At 39.9% G+C, this 27,918-nt stretch overlaps 1 protein-coding gene across 1 annotated transcript in view; it reads right to left on the reverse strand.

Moving 5' to 3' along the window:
- The window catches only part of SVEP1 (sushi, von Willebrand factor type A, EGF and pentraxin domain containing 1), a 182,274-nt gene that overhangs the window by 135,831 nt on the left and 18,525 nt on the right, over nt 1–27,918 (reverse strand). Inside the window, exons 2-3 of the mRNA XM_065878472.1 lie at nt 15,962–16,217; nt 12,572–12,748 (exon numbers count right to left, since the gene is read on the reverse strand). Of these exons, the coding sequence (XP_065734544.1) occupies nt 12,572–12,748; nt 15,962–16,217 (433 nt within the window). The remainder of the gene's footprint in view (nt 1–12,571; nt 12,749–15,961; nt 16,218–27,918) is intronic.

A 27,918-nucleotide genomic window follows, 5' to 3' on the forward strand; every position in this document is an offset into this window, starting at 1 on the left:
CTAGCTTGGGCTATCATTTTCAGATTGCTAACCTTGGCTACCATCCAAACTTGGCTAATCATCTCATATTTAGTAAGCACCATCTCCATGCAGAGCCCATGGAACCAAACACTTGAGATGCTAAGCTACAGCTGAGAAGCAACTGTTTATTTTAAATGTAGTCTGGAAAGAGCAGCAAAATGTTTCTGGATCATTTCCTTGATGGATAAGGACAGTGCAGTGAGTGCTATGGAATCATTGTAGGCAATAAAATGGCACAGAGACAGCGTGGATTCTGGGCTCCGAGAGAGCTGGGTCTGCTCACCAACTTCTTTAGAGATGAATGCCATTAGGAAAACTTAAAATTCTTTCACACTGTTTCCTCTTCTGCCAAAGAGGCACATAAGCGGGCAAAGACTTTGCAAGAGGCATGTGGATGTGGCATGATTCATTTTAGAGAGCCAATTTCCAGGACCTCGACATTCCTTTGTCCTCTTAGCTAAACTGATGTGCCAGAGAAAGCATCTACGGCACCTTTACACAACTGCCCTTTGTTCATTTTTCAAAAGAAATGTGTACTTTTCATCCCTTCTAAATCTTGATGCATTGCCCCAAGGCAATAAATCTCCGGGCACAAGTCAAAATCTTGGTATCTGGAGACCCTTCAGATTAAGGCACAATAAGCAGGTCCTCTAAGAAACTCTTCTAGTCTTTCACATATTTCAGTTAAGTATCTTTCAATATTTCTTGACATTGGAAATGGAGTATTTTGGCTCATTTCTGGGATGTTTTGAATTCAGATACATTGTAGCGTGGGGACGGGGGAGGGAAGGCATCGTTCATTCACCCCCTTTCCTTTTCAACCCCCTGACTACCGTCGAAGCACATGCCACTTCTTTAGAAGAGTCGCGTGAGGGCAAAGCAAGGAAGAAAATGTCCATAAGAAATATTGAAGGTGGCAGCAGCTTATTTCGCCCAGATGACAAATTCAGGGCAGGCTCTCTGCCTCGTTTATCAACTGTAGAATTCTAAAGTAATATGATTGCCACTGGAATGTGCACTGGCTTATTTAGGCCTTTTTCTCTCAGAAAATAAATCTGATTTGGAGGATAGGTTTGACTGTGAGAAACATTTTCACAAATAGGTGATATGGTAGATATTTGTCCAGAAATTAAATAAGCTAAATCTATGGCTCCAAGATTTTGATAAGAAGATATTAATGCACATTTTAGGGTAAAATAATTTTATCAAAGACTATTGAATTGTTAAAAGTTTATTAAAATTCAGGGACTTCCCTGGTGGTGCAGTGGTTAAGAATCCGCCTGCCAATGCAGGGGACACAGGTTTGAGCCCTGGTCCGGGAAGATCCCATATACTGCGGAGCAACTAAGCCTGTGCGCCACAACTTCTGAGCCTGCTCTCTACAGCCCACGAGCCACAACTACTGAGCTTGTGTGCCACAACTACTGAAGACTGCATGCCTAGAGCCTGTGCTCCGCAACAAGAAAAGCCACCGTAATGAGAAGCCCGAACACTGCAACGAAGAGTAGCTCCCGCAAACCGCAACTAGAGAAAGCCTGCGTGCAGCAACAAAGGCCCAATGCAGCCAAAAATATATAAATTAAAAAAATAAATTTATTTTTTAAAAAAGTTTATTAGAATTCATACTATTTTGTTTTTCCCAAGATCAACATTAAACAAAATGCTTCCAAATGAAATAGTAACAGGTAGTCTTTTAATAAGTCCTGGTAAAGTTCTAGTCTTTGGGGGGGCTTCCCAGAAATTTGAGAAAGTGAATGATTGGAATGATGGGTTTTTAACCCCTTTTGCTGGTGAAAAGTTTTCCAGTTCCTTAGTTTCAATAAAATTGAAAGAGGACCTAAGGGAATTGTCAGCTGAGAGACCATTTACAATCCTTTTTTGACAATAGATAACTCACGTTATTTTTGGCATGTAACTCAGGAGGAACTCCAAGAACTGAGTGACATCAATTTAACACAACTCTTTCAAATGCCATCTACATATTTGTATGAAGAAGGTTTTCAGCACTAAAACCTACAAAAATGAAAAACAGCATTGAAATGAATGCTGTATGCTCTTATTCTAATAGTGAACAACAGAAATCCATGAGTCCATGAATTAATGAACAAGCCGTCTGATTAAGAGATGAATCTCCAATAGTATCTTATTTTTTATATGTAACAAGTATCAAAATGTGTAATAATGTTTGACAAATTATATACAAGTAACAACTGCAATAATAACTCAATCTGTTAGCAATTTTGGTCACAGAAAATGTAAAAATTTCAATAGATATCAACAATTTTTGTAGCAGAGAAGTAGAATTCTGCAATCAATAAAAGCCTTTAGGACATAAAAATATGTTGCATTAGAAGAGAATTATGTGGGGACTTCCCCCTGGTGGTACAGTGGTTAAGACTCCACTCTCCCAATGCAGGGGGCCTGGGTTCGATCCCTGGTCAAGGAACTAGATCCCACGTGCATGCCGCAACTAAAAGTTTGCATGCCACAACTAAGGAGCCAGCGAGCCACAACTAAGGAGCCTGTAAGCCACAACTAGGGAGCCTGCCTGCTGCAACTAAGACCCAGTGCAACCAAATAAATAAATATATATTTTTTATAAAAGAACTATAAAAAAAGAATAGAATTATGTGGTAGAAGTGGAGTAAAGAGATCTAAGAAAACATGCAAAGTTTCGGCATTAAAAAAAGGTGCTTGCAGACATAGAAAACAAACTTATGTTTACCAAAGGGGAAAGGGGGGGAGGAGGGCTAAATTAGGAGTTTGGGATTAACATATACACATTACTATATATAAAATAGATAACCAACAAGGACCTACTCTATAGCACAGGGAACTACGCTCAATATTTTGTGATAACCTGTACGGGAAACAGAATCTGAAAAAGAAAAAAAAATATATATATATATAAACCGAATCACTTTGCTGTACACCTGAAACTAACAAAACATTGTATCAACTATACTTCAATAAAACTTTTTTTAAAAAGGTGCTTGTTCATCAATGGATACTACTAGAAGGAATCAAATTTGCTGTAGTACTTAGATTTCGGTGGGTACATTTAATAGTGCTGCAACAGTTTTATTTTAAAACATCAATACAGTACTACAGAAATGCCATCTTTACAAACCCCACTGAAAAGTTTAGGGGGCCTCTTAAAAATCAATGAGGGGCACGTGGGTTTTCAGTCCTTCTATAGGGGTTACGTGAGCAAACACATTTGAAGATTACTGATTTCGCAGATGTTAATTGTTTTCCCTTTGTCTCCTTTTCATTGTTATTGGAAAGAGTTACTTATAACGGGGCTGGGGAAAAGAAGAAGGGAGAGAGGAAGATTTTACAGTGAGAAGCAGAAATTGGTCATAATCCTTCTTTTGACAATTTTTAAATATTGGGTATATTTATAAGTAGCTCTAAAGGAAACAACATTCTGACTTTGAGAGGTTCTGTTCAAGATGGTGATGGAGGATCCAGGGCTCACCACCTCCTCCGACACACTGAATCTGCAGCTACATATGGGACAACTTCCTCTGAAAAAAAACTAAAAGCCGTCTGAGCAACCCCTACACATTGGGCAAATGACAGAAGGCCCACATCAAAACAGGCAGGAGGGGCTGGGACACAACCTAGCCATAAACCCCATAACAGCGTGGCCACCCACAATCTAGAGAAAACTCAAAGCCCGAAGCTGCTCCTTGAGGCAGGAGGAGTTTGAACCCCACGTGAGCACCCAACTTGTAAGACCTGCATCTGAGAGAAGAGACCCCAAAACATCTAGCTTTGAAAATCAACAGGGCTCGAGTCCACGAGACCCATAGACCATAAGGAACTGAGAAACGCCTCTTAATGGTCTCTTTCATGACTCACCTGCCCCAGGGTTCAGCGCAGAGGCAGTGGGTCCAGGGGCATCCGGACTTGCTGTGATTGAAGCTCATTTGCTCATCTTAAAGCATCTGAGATTAGCACACACCTAGGGGCCTGCTGACTGGCGGACACCATCTTCACCCCCTTCCTCTTCTTCACTCTAGCCAGTGGGTAGCATCTTTTCTTCTTCTTCTTTTTCCAGCAGATGCCATCTATACTCTCTCCCTCCGCTGTGCTCTAGAGCCATAGTATCTCCCAAAGGGGAGCTTTCACACATGGCTGGTGCCCTGGCTTTTGCAGCTGCTGAGTAGGGGACACCCCTTGATTGCCTGACACTGGAGGCCGGCAGGGCTTACGCTCGTGGGTCCCACAGGACTGTAACCAATGGAGAAAGAGCTCTTAAACAGCTTCCGCCCCCAAGAGACAGGAAGAGGCAACAGACACAGGAGCTCAGACTTCCTGTGAAAGTGGCCTATTAGCAAATCATCACAGCTGCAGCCCGAAGGGGTAGGTTTCCAATTAAACACACGTGTAAATGCTAACTGTGATCCTTTCCGGAGATCCCCAAGAGGAGGTGCTATCTTCACGCTCTCCCTGGCCATGCTCCAAAATGCCAATATCTCCCAGAGGGGGGCTTTCACACACGTCTGGTGCCCTGGTTTTTGCGACTGCCTCCCAGGAGATGTCCCTGGATTTCCTGTCTCTGGAGGCCGGGGGTGGGGGGCGGCCAGTATTCTTGGGTCCCTTGGAACGATCGGAGAGACAGTTCCAGGCAGGCTACTCCCCACCAGGGCACTGCACAGACAATAGACTGAAACCAACCACCGCCCCTCTGCTTCTGTGAAAGAGGCCTATTTTCTTCTTCTGGAGGCTTCTGGAGAGGTGGCTTCAGCTTTGCCAAGCAAACAGAGGCCTACAGAGGTGCTCTCAGGGAACCCAGGCAGTGGGGTGCCATCTATGCATGCTCTGCCACGCCACACCTTCCTGATACCTCCTGGAAAGTTTATACACTCGTCTGGAGCCCTAGTTTTTGTGACTGCCACTCAGGGGACACCTCCAGATCACCCGGCTCTGGCGGCCAACAGGTCTTTTACACTTGGGGTCCCAGAGGACTGCATATATCGCATACTTTAAATATCTGCATACTTTAGAAGCTGCTACCTAAAGGTGTGAATTCCAAACAGCCTGAATCTAGGTGCTGACTGAGATCCTCCCCTTTGGGACACTGACAGGTCCTGGCACAGCCTTAACTAAAATAAATTAGAAGTAAAATAGGCTGCGTGGACAGTCACAAAGGTTCAAGAGACAACCAAGAGCTAGGGGAGGGGTGGACGATAAGGGTCATCTCCTACACGGGGCCACTCGTTCAAGACTGAGAGGTGTCTGCTTTATCTAATGCACAGAAAGCAACGCAGAGAGTCAAGGAAAATGAAGAAACGGCTGTTCCAAACAAAAGAACAAGACAAAACCTCAGGAAAAAAACCTTAATTAAATAGAGATAAGTAATTCACCTGATAAAGAGTTCAAAGTCCTGGTCATAAAGACGCTCACCAAGCTTGGGAGAAGATTGAATACAGTAAGAACTTCAACAAAGAAACAGAAAATATAGTCAAGTACCAAACAGAAGGTATAGAGCTGAAGAATACAATAACTGAACTGAAATACAATATTCTGACTTTGGAGTTTGGTGATGTTTCACACCTGTGGTCTAATGATATGCATTTTCCTGTTATAAAAATTATGATAGGGCTTCCCTGGTGGCGCAGTGGTTGAGAGTCTGCCTGCCGATGCAGGGGACACGGGTTCGTGCCCCGGTCCGGGAAGATCCCACATGCCGCGGAGCGGCTGGGCCCGTAAGCCATGGCCGCTGAGCCTGCGCGTCTGGAGCCTGTGCTCCGCAACAGGAGAGGCCACAACAGTGAGAGGCCCGCGTAACGCAAAAAAAAAAAAAAAAAAAAAAAATTATGATAGACTGGAAAATGCACCATCAGGACTGAATACCTACCACATTCAGTGGCAAACTGAACAAACTAGCCCAGTGCAGGCAGCAGTGACCCATCCTCCTCAAGCTGATGGGAACCACTGTCAACATGCCAGCAATATTCCCTCATAAAAAAGCGAATAGGGATACATTGTACAAATTCCTTACACCTTACAAATCCATTATTAGGCACCACTGGGGATGTTTTTTGGAGAAAAAACCCAGCTACGCTCTGCTCAGAGAACAAGATTTCCAAATGTTCTGGTTTCTATTCAAGAATTTCTAGAGCTCTCTGTCCTTTCTCTTTCCAAAGAAATGTCAGGAAAATGTGTGTGTGTATGTATGTGTGTGTGTGTGTGTGTGTGTGTATGCAGGTGTGTGCCGGGTGGGGAATTGTGTGTATATATTTACATGTGTAATAAGATATTCCCACATAAATATTCCATTGTTACCATTTCTATTGTGTAGCCTCCTTTTATGAAAAATAATATAACCGGGGCTTTGGCTCATTATCTGGTCCTCAGCCTTGACCCCCATCCAGCTATAATTTTAAATCTGCTAATCATTCCAAACTCACTGAAATGGAGTCGATGCCTGCAAAGCAGTGTCTCAAGATGTCTATTGTCTCTGTCTCTCAAATCCCTTCTGGCGAAATTCAGAACAGCTGCAACTGCTTGGATTTACAACAGGAGTTCACTAGCTATTCACAACTGATTATGATGATCTAGCCATGTAAAAATGACTCATCTAGTGAATTAACCATACTCTGTATTTGATTTATTGCTGACAAAATTTAACCAAATGTAAATATTTTGCATTCAAACAAATTCAGTACATTCTTTAAAATGTCTTAGCACATGCCTTTGTGGTATGGTGCTTTGGGACCCTGTGGTGCCCAAGGCAGAGGTGGAAACCAGGCAATTGCCTAAGATTTCAATAATGAGTTCTTGTCCATTTAAGATTCTGGTATTAAACCTGGCCTCTTATCTACATCCATTTTCTTTTCCTTTTTTTTAAATAAATTTATTTGTTTGTTTGTTTATAGCTGCGTTGGGTCTTCGTTGCTGCTTTCTCAAGTTGCGGTGAGGGGGTCTACTCTTCGTTGTGGTGCGTGGACTTCTCACTGTAGTGGCTTCTCTTGTTGCGGAGCACGGGCTCTAGGTGTGCGGGCTTCAGTAGTTGTGGCTTGCGGGCTCCAGAGTGCAGGCTCAGTCGCTGTGGCGCACGGGCTTAGTTGCTCTGCGTCATGTGGGATCTTCCCGGACCAGGGCTCGAACCCGTGTCCCCTGCATTGGCAGGCGGATTCTCAACCACTGCGCCACCAAGGAAGCCCACATCCTTTTCCTTGATGGGCTCTGAAGGCAGGCGGTGAGGATACAGAATGAACTAGAAAATCACTGCCCATTAAATCACTAGTCTGATGAAGCAGGAACAAAGCAAATGGTTGGACCAAATGTTAAATAGATAGCTAGTGGGAAGCAGCCGCATAGCACAGGGAGATCAGCTCTGTGCTTTGTGTCTACCTGGAGGGGTGGGATGGGGAGAATGGGAGGGAGGGAGATGCAAGAGGGAAGAGGTATGGGGACATATGTATATGTATAGCTGATTCACTTTGTTATACAGCAGAAATTAACACATCATTGTAAAGCAATTATACTCCAATAAAAATGTTAAAAAAAAAAGCGAATAGTTGGGTGTGGTGGGAAAGGGAACCTGCAGAAGCATGAAGAATGTCTGAGGAATGAAATAGAGTGGTATTTGGGGGAAACTATAACTAGCTCCAGCTTTTAGGTCAAAGGGTAAAGAGGTCAAATAATACAACCTTAATTCTCTGCTAAAGAGCTTGAAGTTTATTGAACAAATGAGTCATAATTAAAATACAGTAAGCAGTGGTGTGGAATGATTGGGTTTGTCTTTATATAACTCATTCTCTTCTTTTCCTGCCTAATACCACGTTGAGCTGCATGAAGCTTCTACCTTGTGGGTTGAAAGTGATCAAATATTGACGATCTCATAAGGATCAAACTGATACTTAACAGAATTTAAAATTATATTTTCGATTGTGTTTATTTGTTGAATGTCTATCTCTATGGCTAGATGGTAGACTCCAGAGCCAGACAACTTGGGTTCATAAATCAGCTCTATTAGCTGTGTGACCCTGGACCAGTTACTTTACCTCTCAGACTCTGTTTCCTTGTCTCACAATACTCCAGAGAGTTACTGTGACTGTTACATGAGTTTATATATATCGATGACTGAAATGGTGTCTGGGATGTAGCAAGTGCTACTCAAATATTAGCTATCATTATTATTATCGCCATCGTCAGTCATTTACTGCTGTCATCAGTAGCATCACCACTTCCAAATGTCTATGTTAAATGTGAAGAATGAGGAAAGTAATCCTAGAGCTAGAAACTGGAAGCGACTCCCTTTCATTAGGTTCGACAGTTTTTTAGTCCTCTTCCCTTAAGCCCAAAAACTAATCCTAGAAGGATGTTTTCTCAGCCCTTGAAACCTGCTCACGTAGTATTAAAGTTCCATACCTGAATTTCTGAATTATACAAAATATCTGCAGTAAATGAAAGCGAGTTATGTAGGTTTTTTTAAAAAACAAAAACAAAATATCAACAGCCTTTCATAAAGCATTGATTTACAACCAAAAAAAAAAAAAAAAAACAACTTCCTATATGGGATGCAGTTTCGTCATCTCCCAAGTGAATTGTGAGAAAAACCCTTACAGCTAGCTCTAGTATTCTACTTTTCTATGAAATTAACAAATACAATTTGCCTCAGCATATAACTCTTCCCTAATCAAGCAAACAACCTCTACTTCAAAATCCAATGGCACATTATCCCACTGCCTTTTCTCACACAGGATTCTTGATTTTCACTGGATACTCGTCATGTCAATATGGTCATCTCGAGTAGCAGCAAAGCTTCCCGATGGTACTCACCTGCATGCAGGAACCTTCCTTATCCTCCCCATAGCACAATTCCTCAGGTTAGGGCCACTAGTCTAGCCCAGAAGAGCGGAATTTACAAAATAGATGGGATCCCCTGTCTTCAATATCTCATTCTTGAGATAATTATTTTAATGTTCATTCATTAGCTTTCTCATAACATTTATATCATCTCACAATGATTAATAATAAAAGCTACCACTGATCAAGAATTGATGTGCCAGATACTGTCCTATGCATTCTAAGTATATTATCTCAATTACCCAACCATCTATCTACACATATATACATGACTGTATACACACACACATATCTATAGGTATACTTCTATATACATATATGTCTGTGTATATATATACATAAAACTATACCAAAAAATATATATATACATAAAACTATACATACATATATACACATAAAACTATACCATTATTAAGCCCACTTTACAGAAGAAACTGAGAATCAGAAAGAATCATCCAAAGCCACACAGTTTATGTCAGAGGCTGACTTGGAGCTCGATCCTTCTGCATTTTTAACCACTTTCAGTTCAGTGTTTATGGTCCCCAAAAAGCAATGTACCCAAGAAGCTTTTTTCAAAAGTGCAAAATAAGCAGTTTGATAACTTGAAAACAGGATTTAGAGAAAAGTGTCCCGGGTCCCTTCCCGGTCCTGCTGATTGATGACGGGATATGCCATCTTGAGCAAAATACTCGTCTTTCCCCGAGACCTCAATTTCCTCTTGTAGAATGAAGGGTTTAGAGCAGATATCCCTAAGGTTTCTTTTGGCTCTAAAGAGAAATGATTTGCTTTGGAAAGGCATTGTTTCTACAATGAGGATGAATACCCAGAATGCCAACTCTTCTTAATGAAAGGTAACATCCTCTCCTGAAGCCATAAAATAACTAACTTCTAGTCATCCTGCAGATCTCGGTTTAGAGAGTACAATATTAGTCTAAACTTCTCTGCAGTCCCTTCTTCATACTGCACTTCACAGTTTGTGATTACAAATTGATTTGTGTAGTTAGACTGTAAGTTCTAAGAAGGTAGGCACCGTGTCTGTCTGTTCACCACTGAACACCTACCTGCACGTTGAACTACTGAACCACTGGCACAGAGAAAGTGCTCAGGAACATTTGTCAGCTAAATGGATTTTAAGAGGGGCTCACAGTTGCTAGGTTTTCAGTACTGGATGATTTAGAGCAAATATTTCTTTCTGCCTTTCCAAAAGATAAGAGTCTAGTAATGAGTCTTTCATGTCATCAGAAGGCTATAATTTATTTATTTTCTCTTAGCTGGTACCATGAAGGAGAAGCCAGTGATGAACACTGCCTCCCGAAAGTGTGAAAATCACAGCTCAGAGTTTCAATACCACTTTCTCTAACCCCTGAGAAACAAATATTGAAGATGACAATATCAACATTTATATCAGGGACTTTCTGGCAGTCCAGTGGTTAAGACTCTGTGCTTCCACTGCAGGGAGTGCGGGTTGGATCCCTGCTCGGGGAACTAAAATCCCACAAGCTGCATGGCACAGCCAAAAAAAAAAATCCCAAAAAACAGTTATATAAATGAACTGGATCTAACTGCAATCCTGCACGTAAGGAAGGCTTACTAATTTAAGAGAAGGGATGGAAAAACGAATCCTTTTGTGCTGGTGTTCTTGGCTGGAACGAGCAGCCAAAGTGCTGTTGTCCCCTCTACTGCAGCTCCACTGACAGGCCCACCCAACTGTGTACATTTTACAGGTGGACGGCTGTGCCTCTCTGCCTGCAATGCACCACTGGTAGCAGCCACAGCGACCTGGGTAACGGGGGGCAGTGGGTTTGTGAACTGCCCCCCTCTCTTCCTGCAGCTTATCCCCGGGGATGCAAGATTCCAGTGCCCGGGAGCGGTGGAGGCCGGGTACAGCATGGCTGAGGCTGTTGGGCAGCCACACGGCAGTGGCTAATTGGCAGCGAGCTCAGTCTAGGACCACACGGAAAGCAGACATGCTGACCACAGCATGCAGCAAAGAAAAACGAGAGCTTCTGCCTGTGTTCGGTGGGCTTGGACGGGAGAGGGAAGGAGGGGGCGTCGGGGAGAGTGCCAAGCTGGGCTGTTCATGAAAGTGTGGGAAGATTCAAGGGGAGGCATTTTTCCAACTCAGAGGCAGTTGGGCAGATCCCACCCTCCCTTTTTTCTGCTTAAATGAGAAATCCTGCTTGATGGAGTGGGAGCAGGGCCAAGAAAGGAATGATTCTGCTGGGCGAGCATGGATGCTCGGACCCGGGAAGGATGTCCGCCAGCTGGGATCAGGGCCAGTGGTGGGGGGAGGAGAAATCAAGGGAAGGGAGATGAGGGAACAACACGAATGAAAGCAAGTGTCAGAGGCTGAGACTAGCAGACGCCAACGATTATATACAGCATGGACTAACAATGTCCTACCGTAGAGCACAGGAAACTATAGTCAATATCCTGGGATAAACCACAGTGGAAAAGAACATTAAAGAAAGAATGTATATATATTATAACTGAATCACTCTGCTGTACAGCAGAAACTAACTCAACACCATAAATCAACTATACTTCAATTTAAAAAACAAAGTAAAAGTGAGTAAGAGAAGAACCTGAGAAGAAATGTCCCACTAGGAGAAGAAAAGAGAGAAAGCAGGTCAGGTCAAAGACCTGGAAGGTTCACCCCTGGGAGAAACACGTTTCTGTGTTACAGAGCAGACCCACCTACCTTCCCAACAGCAGAATGAAATAATGTTCACGTGAAACGAGCAGTGAAAGACCACACCGGCCAGTATAAAGTAAACCTACTGCCCCCAAATTCTCCTGGTGGGTATTAATTTCCATGGGAATACATTTTTCCCAAACAGCAAACCATGGAAGGGTTGTAAGTTCTAAAAACCGTGTTACCTTTTAAGTAAAACAGAGCAAACCAAATGCTATCACAGAAAAACCATATAGTACTTCTAAATATCTGATATTTCCTAAAACATAATTTATTTTTGTATCACAGCTAAGATATAATTTAGAACCCAAGAATCCTAAGTTGTTCTTCTTGTCTTTCTAATATAGTATTAAAAACATGAAGATCCTGTGGTAAGAAAACCTAGAGGAGATAAAATTATAAATGTCGAAGAAGGGAATTCCATTTTGAAGTGATGTCACTTTTAGAGCTTTCTAATGTCCCTTCGTGGAGACTTATGAAGAGCTAAAAGACCATCAGTTACATTTTTTGGTGACAATCCTACAAGTTACATGTGGCCTGAGGACCAGAATCCCACAGGCTGCAATCTCTCACAGAGGCTGAGGTATATTTCGGCGATTTGGCTATTGACTGATTACAAATAAAAGGCCCCATTTCTTCCCCCTTCCCGGATCTGAACCTAGGCTTCAAGAGGCCATTCTTCCTCTTGGAGCTCTGCCCCTACCATGTAAACAAGCCTGGGTTGACTTCATGGGGTCTGAGAGGCCATATAAAGGACAGCCTAGTAGTCCTAGACGAGCCCTTTTAGACCAGCCTCCAGCTAGCTGATCCCCAAACAGGTGAGAGAACTCAAGTAAGATCAGCGGGGCAGCCAACCCTACTCACAGCCAACGACAAATGCTTGAGCCAACACAGCTGAGACCAAAAGTGCTGCCCAACCGATCCACAGACTCATGAGCAGTACCAGATACTTAGTGTTTACCCATGGAGTATGTGGACTGATTCCTACACAAGACAACTGACACAGTTACACACAGACTGGGCACTCACCTGTGCATTCGTACTGCAGACCCTTCCCGTAATACCCCTTCTCACAGATGCACTCAAACTGACCCGTGTGTGTCCCACACTTGCAGCTTGCCATCTGGTCACAGCAGTCTTTGCCGGCTTCACACAGATACGAGCAATGGGACATATCCTCTTGAATAAAACTCCCAGAAGGCAGATCTACCAAGCACATATGACAGGGGGGTCATTAAAAAAAAATGAATGAGCAGTTGAATGTTACATTCTCTCGTTACCACAACTGAAGCTCAAGACAGAGAAAATATCTTTTCATTTCCATCAAATTCCCAACTGCTCCCCACTCCCATCCAAATATGAAGGTGTGTGATTTGTAGGACCACAGACTGGGAATTTGATTCAGCTGGTTAAGCTATTTCAGCCTTGGACCTCATCATAAGTTCTCAAGGCCACGCAGGGTCAGGCAGAAATTAAGTAGTTTCAGCGAGGAATCTCCAGATGCAGCAGGAAGTAATGTAGTCGGTTCTCCAGGTCAGTCCCCAGGCTTCCACACCAGCATGAGGTCAGGCAGCAGTAACCAGATTTCTAGAATCCTTGTTCAGATAAATAAATAAAGCTGCAATCCTGACTGCTGTCAAAGGGTGCTGATGGTGATTACTGATTTAAGAATAAATACCATTACTTCTATAATTATTTGATTAAAAACTGAAACAATGGCACCACACAAGTTGAAGAATAGAACCAGGATCTGGTTTCTCTCTCAGTTTTAAATAAATCTTCACTTGTTGTGTAAAAGGAGACCATACAGATTATTTGAGCCATGCTCTGAAGTGAGCCATGCTGGGAATTCAACAACACAGGCAGAGCTGTCCTGTTCTGAAAGTGACTTAACGGGGCAGGGTAAGGTTGACTATGACTTACCAGGAATGGATGGCCTAGAATCAGGCACACAGTAAGTTCCATTTACCCTGCTGAGAAAGTTCAAAAGTCTTAGCCTAAATTCCAGCACTAGGTCCACAGTGCTAGGCCCAGATACAGTGATAGGTCCACAGTAGGAACGCAAATAAGTGAGTTTCAGCAAGACACATGAACTGCCATTGAATACCCAGAAAGGAGATTGGTGATGGCCTCAGTTATGGAACATCTGTCTCTATGCATTAAGACCCTGAACAATAGACAGGGACAACGTAAAGGAAAGACCCCTGCCCTAAGAGAAAGAGACTTGTACAACCAAGTACCCTAAAGCCCCATCTAATAGACTATGGTGTGGGTACAAGGTCTGCAACATGGGCATCTTGGACTTAGCTCTGAGACACAGGTTTATTTGGCAGTTGAGGGAGCAAGAAAAACGCAGCTATAAGATTGGTGCACTGGCATTTAGGTCGGGGAGCGAGATAAGTGAACAAGCTGCATATGTGGAAAGCTATTATTCTGGAACCTACATCTATTGAGACTGGCCACAAACATGGACAGCCTTGAGACCAAAAGTGGATCCATCCAAATTGAAAGTAGTTTCAGCAGACCACAGATAGAGAGAACAAACTAGTGGTTACCAGTGAGGGGAGGGGCAGTGTGGGGGTGGGGGAGTGGAAGGTACAAACTCTTGGGTATAAGATGGGCTCAAGGATGTACTGTACAACACAGGGAACATAGGCAATATTTTGTAATAACTGTAAATTGGAAGTAACTTTAAAAATTGTATAAAAATAAAAAACTATATATATAAAAAAGAATGTTGCTTCAGAGAACATGGAGGCAGGAGAAATGAGGTTCACTTCCTTTGCCCCCATCGTTTCTTTTCAGTAAAAACAGGATTTTTTCTTATGGAACCTGGAAACTTGATTCGAGTATTACACATTTTAGATTTTAGTATTTTGTAATAAAAGTGATGCCTTTCAAAGCTCTGTTTTGATAGGGTAACCAAAATCCTTTCCTTGAAGACTCTGTCCCATCCAGTTTCTGACTCAACTTGCATTGGGCAGAAGGTCCCCATCCTACAAAACAGAAGGTTGGTAGGACTGGAAATGAGTCCTCTACGACACAGCTAATAACACCCACAATTTCATAATCCCATCTAGTGCAACAGCCACTCTGTCTTCCTACTCAGCATATATATCACTTTTCCCAGAGAAAAGGAGAAACCAAAAAAGCCCCACCGTTACTGAACTTCTGTCATATGCCAAACACTGTGCTGGTGAAATTTAAATGTTTTATTTAATCCTCCTGACAAAGCTATTCGGTACATGTTATAATACCTCTATTTTAAAAGTAGAGGAAACTGAAGCTCATAGATGTTAGATAAATTGGCTAAGGTAATAGCCAATGGACAGTTATTGAGAGCTTAGTATAATAAGCCCTCAGTGACTTTTCTAATCACTTTATATGTATTAATCCATTTAATCCTTGGAATAAGCCTATGAAGTAGGTACTATTCTTGTACCCTACTCTATTAACAAGAAATCTAGGGAGTGCAAAAGTTTAATAATTTTCCCAAAGCCACCCAGTTAGTAAGTGACCAATTGGGAATTTTTGCTCTATCCATAGGTAGCCTGAGATGCTGCTCTGAACTCTTCTGTTGGAACTACAGTAAGGCTGACCCACTTATTTTGAACATCACTAATTGTGAGGAAACCTCATGTTGCCATGGTTTGCCCATCAAACTGAATCTTTCACGTGGATACTTGCAAAGATCAAGCCTAATTTGCTCCATGGCGTTGGTCTGAGGCTAGATCCCCATCTCCTCCTCCCAATCTGCACTTTCTCTCCTGGATCACTGCAAGATACATGCCCATACTACACTTGGAAGTTCATCTGACTTAAGTCACCCAGCTAAACATCCTTATAAATGGTGTACAAAGAACTCTAATGAATGGATTTACTGGTGCTATTCCCTGTCGCTGTCACTGCTCTTCAGTTAATCCATAAGCATATCTATATTCAAACTGTCAGGTCAAGAAGTATGTGTTGAGTATTTATTGTCCCTATAATCTTCATGTATATTTCTGGAAACATTCAGGTTAGATTCACTAAGCATGTCTCTGAATGTTTACTTCATCCTTCCAGATAACTGAAGATGAGATGTAAGTCAAGGCTTCTGACTCCGTGTGTGGCCTCAAAACACACCTCAGTTCATTCCACTGATTCTAATGGTTCCAGGTGGGAGCATATGGATATTTTAGTGAAAATATATCATAGTTATTAAAAAGCAAAACAAAACAAATACTCCTGTTGCAAGGCCAGAATGTCATCTCTACTTGTGAAGTTCAACGCAGCTCACAATACACGAAGAACACATGGGCATCACGCTCAGCGAGGACCTCATAGGACTTGGTATTATCCCCACAGTGGGTTTCAAGAAATAAGCAAGAAGCAAACCCTGTTTAAAGGCATTGCGTGATGCCAGTAGGTTTCCATTACCTTCATGCAATGCTCGGCGGGCTAAAGCCTCAAATTCTTCAAAACTGTGGAGCAGGTAGCAGTGCTCCTCCTTTGGGGTGGAAGCCATGTCATTCAGTTCTCGAATGTTTCCTTGCCATATGCCAAAAGTGAAGATTTCCACTCCAAAATCTCGCAGGGATGCTGCAATGGGTCTTGGATCTCCCCCGTTGGAATATCCATCCGTAATGAGAAATATAACTTTTGTTGAGTTTTCTCTAGAATGACGAAGGATTTGCTGTAATGAAATAGGGCAAGTTAGTATGAGTACGTATTGTGTTGGCCTACTCTGAGCCTCCCTTATTAGGTAAGGGAGTGCTGGTGAAGATCATTAACATTTCACAAGAGCGAGGAATGGAACACTGATCAGTGAAGGTAAAACACAAACAGGCACAGATGAGAGCCTACAATGGTCTTCTCAAAGAGCCACAATAAACCTCAAAAGCATTTAAAATGTATCATCATCATCACCATCATCACCATCATTGCCATAGAGCTTGCTAATTGAGAGCAACAAATGTTTATGGGGACTTCCCTGGTGGTCCAGTATAAAGAATCCACCTTCCAATGCAGGGCATGCAGGTTCAATCCCTGATCGGGGAACGAAGATCCCACATGCCGCGAAGCAACTAAGCCCGCACACAACTAGAGAAGCCTGCGCACCGCAGTGAAGAGCCCACGCGCCGCAACGAAGACCCAGCACAGCCACACACACACAAAAGTTTATGGAATGAATTTGTATTAATATTATCCATTATTGTTAAACTATTTCTATTGATTTTCAGGCTCAAAATATGGACCAAATCTGAGTCTTACGTATCTACTTCCTATCATATTTAGCTAGCTACCCACTTACCTACCTAGCTGAACCACTTCATGATCATACACTAAAAGCTGGACGAGAAGAAAATTTAACAGAACATGTCTTTTCCAGAGTTAATAATGACAACAGAACATGTCTTTTCCAGAGTTAATAATGACTCACTTGCCTCCTCTATTTGTTTTTCCACTGCTCCTCCAAAATTGGAGAATTGATTCAACACTTCATCTTTTTTGGACCACCCAGTATTAGCACCAAATCAGCTATTTTTTTGGTGGTGTCCTATCTTCATGAGAAAATACTGATTCACTCAATTTGACAGCTGGGCTTTACTGTTTTAGGACAAGTGAGTTATCCTTTACAATGTTACATGCTGTTCCTTCTCTATAGATAAAAGGAAAAAGGTGAAATCTTTTTTTTAAAAAAAGTGTATATTCATTGCCACTGATGCTTTGTAACGTCATACTGTAAAGGCACAAGAGATCCAATGGTGAGTCTGCCTTATAAATAAATTTGCCGTTGTTGCTTTTCATTAGAAATGGATAGGAAAGGTAAAGAGGCACCAGGGTATATTTTCTGGCAAGTTCTTAGAAGGAATCCAATGTTTCTTAAGCAATGATTCAAGAAATACTACATTCAGAAGAAGAGCAACATTATAACCTACATTCTGTTAAAGTTAAAAGGAGATATGATTTTAAAAATAACTTTGCCTCAATTCATGTTAGGGGACAGGCTCAGCTATAAGACTCAGATTCTCTCATAAGATTCATGTCTGTAGAAAGCATATTTCATTAGTATATAATTAATAGGTATTTAGTCTAATTCAATAATTCCTGCCAATTAATTTCAGAGTTTGTGAGCTAAAGATAAAGCTGTTAAATCCGAATTTAAAGACAATTAAATTAAACTAAAATTTACTCTGGAAAACATCTGGAAAGCCAGCAATTTGAGAAAAGGTATTCAAACACTTCATTCCACTTCTTCTCGAAAACCAAGTGAAATAAAGGAAAACAAACGGTGTGGAAGGGCCGTACTGAAGACAGGAACGGAGGGCAGGTGTATGTGGCAGAATAACATGAGATACTAATGGCTCTTAAAGCTTAAAAAGCCGCCCTCTTGATGAATGACAAGACGATCTGGGGTGAATACTTGGTACGTGTAAGATGGAATCCTCACTCCAGACAAGAAAAGAACCTCTGAATGGCTATCGTCAAAAAGAACAGAAGTAACTAATGTTGGTGACGATGTGGAGAAAAGGGAACCCTTTGTACACTGTTGGTGGGAATATAAATGGGTGCGGCCACTGTGGAGAACAGTATGGAGGTTGCTCAAAAATCTAAAAATAGCATTACCATATGACCCAGCAATCCCACTCCTGGGTATATATCTGAAGAAAACAAGAACACTAATTTGAAAAGATACCTGAACCCCAACGTTCACAGCAGCATTATTTACAAATGCCAAGATATGGAAGCAACCTAAGTGTCCATCAAAAGATGAATGGATAAAGAGGATGTGGTATATATACACAATGGAATACTACTCGTCCATAAAAAAGAACGAAATTTTGCCATTTGAAGTAACATGGTGGATTTGGAGGGCATTATGCTAAGTGAAATAAGTCAGACAGAGAAAGCCAAATACTGTACGGTATCACTTATTATGTGGAATCTAAAATGTACAACAAATTAGTGAATATAACAAAAAAGAAGCAGACTCATAGAGAACAAACCAGTGGTTACCAGTGGGGAGAGAGAGGGGAGGGACAATATACGGGTGAGGGAGTGGGAAGTACAAACTACTGGGTATAAGAATAGGCTACAAGGATGTATTGTACAACATGGGGAATATAGCCAATATTTTGTAGTAACTGTAGATGGAGTGTCACCTTTAAAAATTGTATAAAAAATAATTTAAAAAAAGAACCTCTGAGGAGAGGGAGAGAAAGAGGAGTTAGGGGAGGAGATTTAAATGTTGCTGTGAGGCGCTGTGCTCTATACCAATCCCTCCACACCCCGCAACTCAGTCACCGTAGGAGCGATGACTGACATTCCTTTATAGGGATGGGTATAGGGATCCATGAGTCCCCTTTCCATGTGGATATCTGGGATAATAGTAAGTCCCACAGAAGTGCTGCTGGGCACAGTGACATGGGGCAATAGAATATAACTATGTGGGGATGTTGAAGGGGAGAAGACCTGATGAGTCTTGTGTATTCCTGGAGAGGCTTAGGAGAGAGAGTTGGTGCAATATCAAGACTCCTAGGGAGTTTTGCAATATTAAGGATGTGGGAGTGGCTGACAGCATGGACCATGAGAGCTATGTCTCTCTCAGGCAATAGCAACATGAAGAAATCCTGGAATCCCCAGGAGATTACTGCACCAAGGGTGGCAAAACTGACAAACCCATATGCAGATGACCAAGGATGACCATCATGACCACTGATGAGAGAACTGAGACAATTCCAGATGATGGACATGCAGGGAGTGTCAGAGCCGAGAGGTGGACATCCACTCCCTTGCTGCAGCTTTGCAGAAGCTCCAAAGTTTAGACTCAACTAGAGGGAGAAACGGAAGAGGGAAACATTCCTGAATGTGGCTCCGTTTTCAAAAGTGAAGCACTTGAGAAATTTCTGATTTTGAATCTGCTTGGAAGTATCTGGATGGAGTTTTCTCTCATCAGGTGGATTGGAGTCTCAAAATAGAAATGACAACTAGAAAAATATATTAGAAAATAAAGAATTTTTAAAAAATCTTCATCGGCAGAGAGTGAAATATGTTCTTTTTTACAAACACAGCTTCTCTTACTGATGGAACCTTGTGATATCTTGGAAAACAGGTAGAATAAAGTCTTTTGGAACTCCGACAACCCCACCTTATTTAGAGGGAGAGGCAAAGGCTAGAGATGAAGAGCAGGGGGAGAGAGAAGGAGGTCACTTGATTCAACCTCTTTGCAACACAGCTCAAAGATATTCTGAGGTGACAAAGGCAAGGACAACTTCAGACAAAAACCTAGTCTTCTCCCCACATGTAACTTCCTTGAAGGCAGATATTTTTGTCTAGTTCTTCAATTCTTAATTCTCAAAGTTTAGCACAGCACTTGGGAAATAGTACACACTCAATAAATATTAGTCAATAAATAGCAGCCCATAATGCAGCCAGTGCTCAGGCCAAAAACCTTGGAGTCACCCTTATCTCTCTCTCCTTGTATACTGCTTTAGAAAGCTTCCCCTCCCCAAGTCTATTAAAATATTCTCATAGTCTTTTCTCTAATACTTCTGTTTTTTAAAAATTATTAAATCCATACATTTTTCTTTGATGTGAAATAGATACTCCCTTTACTTTTATCCAACTTCATAAGCAATTTTCTTCCCTGGTTAAAGTCTCTTCATTCTGTTTTATTGACTTACTTGCTGATTCATGGCCAATGCCACATAGTTTGGTTACTATACTGTCATAGTATTTTTTTTTTCATATCTGGTAGGGAAACTCTAACATCTTTTTATTTTCTCTTTTAAAATGTTTGTAGTTAACCTTGAACATTCTCCTTTCCAATTGAGCTTGAGAGTCAGCTTATCAAATTCTTATTTTTTTTCTATCCAACCATTTGATCCAGCAATTCCACATCTAGAAATCTAGAGTGGATAAACTCTAGGATACACTGGAGAGAGTTGCTTGAGTACATTGGTCTTAAGTGAGCAGTGGGAATATACAGAATGTGTGTGTGTGCTGTAGAGTTTTGCACAAAAAAAGATAAAGTTTTCTTTTTGTGCCTTTATTGTCCTTTAGACATAAACAAATACCATCTTGGAATATTAATCTTCACTCCTGTCAATAACATTCCTTGACATCCAGGTTAGGATTTGCAGAGATTTCTGGTTGTACTACTCATTAGGTACAAAACACTTTAAGCTGTGATTCTATTTTTCTTCTCTTCTTGCAGAGAACTACTGAGTATTTACAGGAACCATTATATCTGTTGGCAAGACAATATATTAAGCTTAAAATAGTAAGAAGAATAGCAGGACTAGTAGTCCAAGCAAAGAATTTCACAAGATCTGGGTTTGGAATGCACTTTAAGGATAGAGCGGGGAATGGATGATTTACTGAAAATAACCTACCCCCTCCCCCAATCTCTGTGCTTCATCATACTTGAATAAGAACATAATTCAATAAAAACAATTTTTTCATCCCACAGATCTAAGAAGTAAATAGAGCTGTGGTAATGTTGGTGGAATGTGGTAGAGGACCAACTCTTGATTCTCCTCTTACGGTTCCTGAAATAGTTTACATCATCTGCAATCCTTTGAAAGGTATTTAAGAAATAGAATTTTTTGGTCCAGAATACTGAGTGAGGCAAACCCTTTGTGGCCAACAAAAAATTTGACATGAACTTTGTATAGCAAAAGGTTATCACCATCTGTATTGTATCAAGCCTCTGATTAGCTTGTATAAATATCTGGCAGAGAAGTAAGCTCCCCTTGTCCAGTAAGAGTCATTAGAATGATAGAAATGCAGGGTTGTGTAACATTGTTCTAACACCCGAGATCCATCACCATTACACAAGACTGCAATCCCCCTCCCCACACCCTCCAAGTCAGGCCACAAGGGAACTGTTTTGAAAAATGATCTTGAAAGAAAAACAGAGGTTACAAGAAAGCTGACATGGGGACAGTATTTGCCCTTGGGCTCCATTAATTAAACTACGTGTAGATATAATACCAACCTCAGCACAACCTTAGCTGCAATTACCCACTGTGGCCAACTTTGACTGAGGATAGTAACTATAGAAACTCATAAGTCATCTTTTAAAAAATATGATTTTTGTGAACTGATACCTATTGTGACTCTAACAGAGCCACTTTCCTCCAGGAGGCAGAAAACTAGTGAATTACGCCAGTGTTTCAACTTGTTTTCCACATACCTTTTTTTCCATGTTAGGGAACATTAAGTACAAACAATACACCACAGGGAATGTAAGTTGGTACAGCCACTATGGAAAACAGTATGGATATTCCTCAAAACACTAAAAATAGAGTTGCCATATGATTAAGCAATCCCACTCCTGGGCATATTTCCAGACAAAACTATAATTCAAAAAGATACATGCGTCTGTATCTTCATAGCAGCACTATCTACAATAGCCAAGACATGGAAACAATCTAAGTGTCCACCTATAGATGAATGGACAAAGAAGATGTGGTGTGTATATATACACATACAATGGAATACTACTCAGCCATAAAAAAGAATTAAATAATGCCATGTGTAGCAACATGGATGGACCTAGAGATTATCATACTAAGCAAAGTAAGTCAGAAAGAGAAAGACAAATACCACAGGATATCACGTATATGTGGAATCTAAAATACAACACAAGTGAACTTATCTATGAAACAGAAACAGACTCACAGACATAGAGAACAGACTTGTGGTCGCCAAGGGGGATGAGGGGTGGGGGACGGATGGATTGGAAGTTTGGGGTTAGCAGATGCAAGCCTTTATATATAGAATGGATAAACAACAAGGTCCTACTGAATAGCACAGGGAAGTATATTCAATATCCTGTGATAAACCATAACGGAAAAGAATTTTAAAAAGAATATGCATATATATATATGTATAGCTGAATAACTTTGCTACACAGCAGAAATTAATACAACATTGTAAATCAACTATACTTCAGTTTAAAAAAAGACACCATAAGCTACTTGTAATATTTTCCTCATTCTTCAAATTCCAAAATTTCATCAAGCTTCATCTGCTATTTAGTTAATACTTTTAATTTGAATACTCAAATATTCTTCAGTTCAAGGAATGTTTATTGCTTTACATTTGTGAATAGTATATCTGGGAAAAGGATATATTCATATTCTTATATATTCATATTCATCTGTTGGTTCATCATTTTCTGGACATATTCTATTCTTTTTTCATTTTTATCTCATTCTACTTCCTTCCGAATTGGGTGGAAATGTCTCAAGGTTTTCTTCCATATCACTGGTTTTACACAGTGTTTCTCTTCCCTTCTACTTCCAATTAAGAATTAATCCTGGGGGCTTCCCTGGTGGCGCAGTGGTTGAGAGTCCGCCTGCCGTTCCAGGGGATGCAGGTTCATGCTCCGGTCCGGGAGGATCCCATATGCTGCGGAGCAGCTGGGCCCGTGAGCCATGGCCGCTGAGCCTGTGCTCTGCAACGGGAGAGGCCACAACAGTGAGAGGCCCACATACCGCAAAAAAAAAAAAAAAAAAAAAAAAAAAGAATTAATCCTGGACCTAGAGATTATGATACTAAGTGAAGTAAGGAGACAGAGAAAGACAAATACCATATGATATCAGTTATATGTGGAATCTAAAAACATGATACAAATACATTTATTTACAAAACAGAAACAGACTCACAGACATAGAAAACAAACTTATGGTTACCAAAGGGGAGGGGGGAAGGGATAAATTAGGAGTTTGGGATTAAAATATACACACTACTATATATAAAACAGACAAACAACAAGGACCTACTGTATAGCACAGGGAACTATATTCAACAACTTGTAATGACCTATAATGGAAGAGAATCTGAAAAATAGATATATATATAACAGAATCATTTTGTTGTATACCAGAAACTAACACAACATTGTAAATCGACTACCTATTTTAAAAAAGTACCTTAAAAATCGCCTAAAAATTGTCACCTTAAGAAAAAAAAGAATTAATCCTGGCATTGCATTTATTTTTCTTTTTACAATACTTCTTTGTCTCACACAGTTTTCTCTTTATTCCCTTTAGCTTCTCAGCCAGTTTTGTTTTCCTTTCAGTCCTTTGTTTATTTCATTTCTCATCACCATTTCAGTGTTTTATTTACCTATGGTAAGTGCACATAATAAATGCTTTCTAAGATTTAGTTCTGTTTTTCACAGTGAATTCCTAAACTTTATCTGTACCTTACATTCTATCTTTACTTTATTTAGCAAAAAAATTTCAAAGAAGCCAGATAGGAGTTTTGTGTCCTCCTTCTTCCTCAACCATGAATGAAATGGTATATCCAGTGAGTGTTTGCAGCAAACAATCAACAAGTGCGTAAAATCAGTGTTGGAATACATGGCTATAACATTTGCTATTATTATTATTGATAAAACAAATCAAAAACCTACCCAAGCGATCAGTGAAGAGGGTTAAAAATAAGCCACACACTGCATCTGGAAACAGAGGGTCTAAGTAAGCACTGTCCAACAGAACTTTCTGTGATAATTGACATGTTATCTGCTCTGTTCAATAGAGTAGCCTCTAGGCACATGTGGCTACTGACCACTTGAAAGGAAGCTATTGCAACTAAGGAAGTGAATTCATAACTATGTGTAATTTTAATTAATTTAAATAGCCACATCTAGCTAGTGTCTACCATACTGGACCATGCAGGTCAAACTAGATATAGCCTTGTCCCTGGAGGGAAAAACACAGAAAGTCTAAGCAGGCCCATAAAAATATTCTGTCAACTCAAGAACTGCAAAATCAACTTGAAGATTTGGAAGAATACAGAATTTAATACTGAAATAAGAAGAAAGCAATGCAATACAATGGTACTTGCATCACTAGGATTTAGAAAGCCATAGCGTCTATGAAAACAGGAACTGAAAGCCACAGAAAGAGAGCAGGCTAAGAAGAAAACAGAGATGTGCAGGAGGCGAGGGACTGGAAAAGAAAAAAAAATGCCGGGAAACCAAAAAGGCAACGAAAGACAGAAATACACCTTGGTGCTAGTGAGATAAAATGTCAGAAATCCAAACTAAAAAAGTTTATTAGTACAAATTTAGAGTAAGAAGCTGCTGACTAACCTCATTTATAAACATAAATGCACAATTCCAAATAAATACTCCCAAACTGAATTCAAATGATATTCAAAACAGAGAAAGACAAATATCATACGATATCACTTATATATGAAATCTAAAAAAATGATACAAATGAACTTATTTACAAAACAGAAATAGACTCACAGACATAGAAAACAAACTTATGGTTACCAAAGAGGAAAAGGGGGGAAGAATAAATTACAAGTTTGGGACTAGCAGATACAAACGACTATATACAAAATCGGTGAACAACAAGGTCCTACTGTATAGCACAGGGAACTGTATTCAATATCGTGTAATAAACTATAATGGAAAAGAATCTGAAAAAGAATATATATATACATATATAACTGAATCACTTTGCTGTACACCTGAAACATTGTAAATCAACCATATTTCAATAAAAAATAAAAATAAAGTGAATCTAAAAAAAAAAGTAAGATTCAAAAGATCTTTCTCCTTTATTCAATAAGGTTCACTCCTCAAATGCAAAAGTAGATTAAAATTGTCTTTTGCTGTAACACAACATAATCGTGCCAATTAAAAGAAAATAATAATCCAAGATACTAAAAAGGCATTCAATAAGATTAAGTTTTGCGTTTTTATGAATGAAAAGTAGAAATAAAAAGATGCTCGTAATACGATAGAGTATCTATCTCAAAGCAACACTATAAAATTATGCTTAACTATGAGGACTCAGCATATTCCCCAATTAGATGAGGAGCAAATCAGCAATTCTAAGTATTTTCACTCTTACTTAAAATCCTTTTGCAACTTCTAGCCAAGGCAGTAAGACAAAACCATAATTAGTACTGCATTCCTTAAAGTTTCTGCTCTGTCTCAAAAAATCAAAATTAGAAAGCAAGAGACAAACCGGAAAATACATTCATCATGCTTGTCAAATAGAGTATTAAGGTCCTTAAAATATAAAGAACTTTTATATACCTCTAAAGGAAAAGAATGAGAAAAATAACAGAAACATAGATGTTTGAACAAAACAAAGACCAAAAAAAAAGGAATTCTATTTGTCAGAAAATATGAAAAACATTTAACTTCACTTAACAACCCAAATAATGTAAGTTCAATAATAGAAATACTATTTTTTCACTTCTCAAATGGTCAAAGTTTTGTTTGTTTTTTTTTAAGGTAAAAGTTGTAAAATATGTGGGGAAACAGTTACTTCTACCGGAAACGCCACCTAGACTGTTGATATTTGGGAGCACAGTGTGACAAAGTGACCATAGCCCCCAAAATTTCATGTGATTTGAACTACAATTCTACATCTAAGAATATCTTAAGGAAATAACCACGGATACACACAAAAAGTGATCAAAAGGATGAATATCCTAGAATAATTTGCAAAATAGAAAATGGAAACAATATAAAATTGCAACAATAGGTCACTGGTTAAATAAATTACAGGGCAATCATGAAATATCCTTATAATAATAATACTGAATAATATTAAATGTAAAAAGTAGGTAACCAAAAACAATGATTTTTTTACATTAGTGTGCGTGTGTGTGTAAATGTATTCGATACTACGTGTATGTGCATGTATGTATGAATATGACTAACAGCATGTACCTCAAAATGTTGACTATCTCTTGGTAGTACATTTACAGGGTTTTAGTTACCTCTATTTTGTCCTCTTATATCATTTCCAAATTTTCTTTCTCCTTCCTCTATTCTTCCCCTACGAAACGTCACATGAACTCAGAACTTTGAGTCTCACCTATAGACTAATGACTGCTAAATGTATGCCATATAAACTCAAACTCCCAATATGAAGTTCCAGCAGTCCAGTGGACACCTCTGCCTGAATGTGCCATATGCCCCTCAAACTCAATTTATCCTCACCATGCAAATAAGGTTTCCTTCCTTCTGTTCTTAAAATAGGTCAACAATGGCACCATAATCTATCCCACTTTATAAATCTGCAATCTCAGAGTAATCTATGATGCCTCCTTTCTAATCTGTCACCTTCAGTAACCGATCCAGACCTATACATTTCACCTCTGAACTATCCATGAGTCTCATGATTGTATTGCCCCAGCCTTGGTTTAGGTACAGGATATTGGTTCTGTCTGGATTATTGAAAAACACCAGTTGTTTTAAGCATCTCTAGCTGAAGCTGCTCTTCTTTCAAATCCATTGTCTGACCTGCCATCCAACTTATCTTTCTGAAATACTGATCTAATCATGTTTAAAATTTCCACGATTTTCCCTCCATCTACAAAATAAAGCATACATTTCTTTACAAGCCCTTTTATCACCTAATCCTAAGTAACGCTTCCAGTCACATCCCTTATCCCATCCCTATCTCCTACTTCCCCAACCTACTTCTTACACCATATGCTCCCTACACCATTCTATTCAGAGGTTTTGAAACACACCATGCTTTCCTTCTGTTTGCTCCACCTGGAAATTAACAACTCTTTCTTATCTCCCACTATGTCTACCTCCACTTTTACCAGTTCTTCAAAATCCAGATCAAAGTTCATCTCCTCATTGAAACTTTCCCAAGCATTAAATCCACCTCAATACCCCCCACTACACACCAACCCCATCATAGTTGACACTTATATATCTGGCCATATCCCAGGCTAGCAAGATACTCAATGGCAAGGCTGACTCATATTTTTATTCCAGTGAAGATCAAAAAATAACTATGAAATAAGTGGATGAAAGAATAAACAAGTAAATGCCTTAATTTTCATTAGATATGTGTCCAACATGCAAAATAAACTAATAAATTCTAGGCCAAAACTTTTGTGGCAGTAATCTCGTTATGCAATTGTGAAATGAAAAAAATCTTATAAATGTTATATTTAAACTTATTTCACCAAACCTATATCGAGTTTCTATTATATACCAAGCATTGTGCTAGGGATTTTTAATCGTACTACTTGATGACACAACAGAAACATTCACTAAAAACAAACAAGCAAAAAGTAAAACAATGACAAAAGTACAGCTGGAAAGAGTATTCTGCAGTAACTGAGCTTTCCTATTTATATTGTGATATCAAATCAATTACATTTAATATGTCTTATTTAAGCATTTACGCAGGCTTTCTAGACTGAAATTCTAGAATGAAAAAAGAATGTTGGCTTGAGCAACATTTGGGCTATTTTTTACAGTCTAGCCAAATCAGAAAAGAACCAGAGGGTCAGAAAAGAACTTAATCTCAGATTTATGGTCACAGAGTTTCTCCACCCACGTACATGCTTTAGTTATTAAACACAGACACAAAACATTCTGAAGT

Source organism: Phocoena phocoena, chromosome 6, assembly GCF_963924675.1.
Source record: "Phocoena phocoena chromosome 6, mPhoPho1.1, whole genome shotgun sequence".
NCBI classification, from domain to species: domain Eukaryota; kingdom Metazoa; phylum Chordata; class Mammalia; order Artiodactyla; family Phocoenidae; genus Phocoena; species Phocoena phocoena.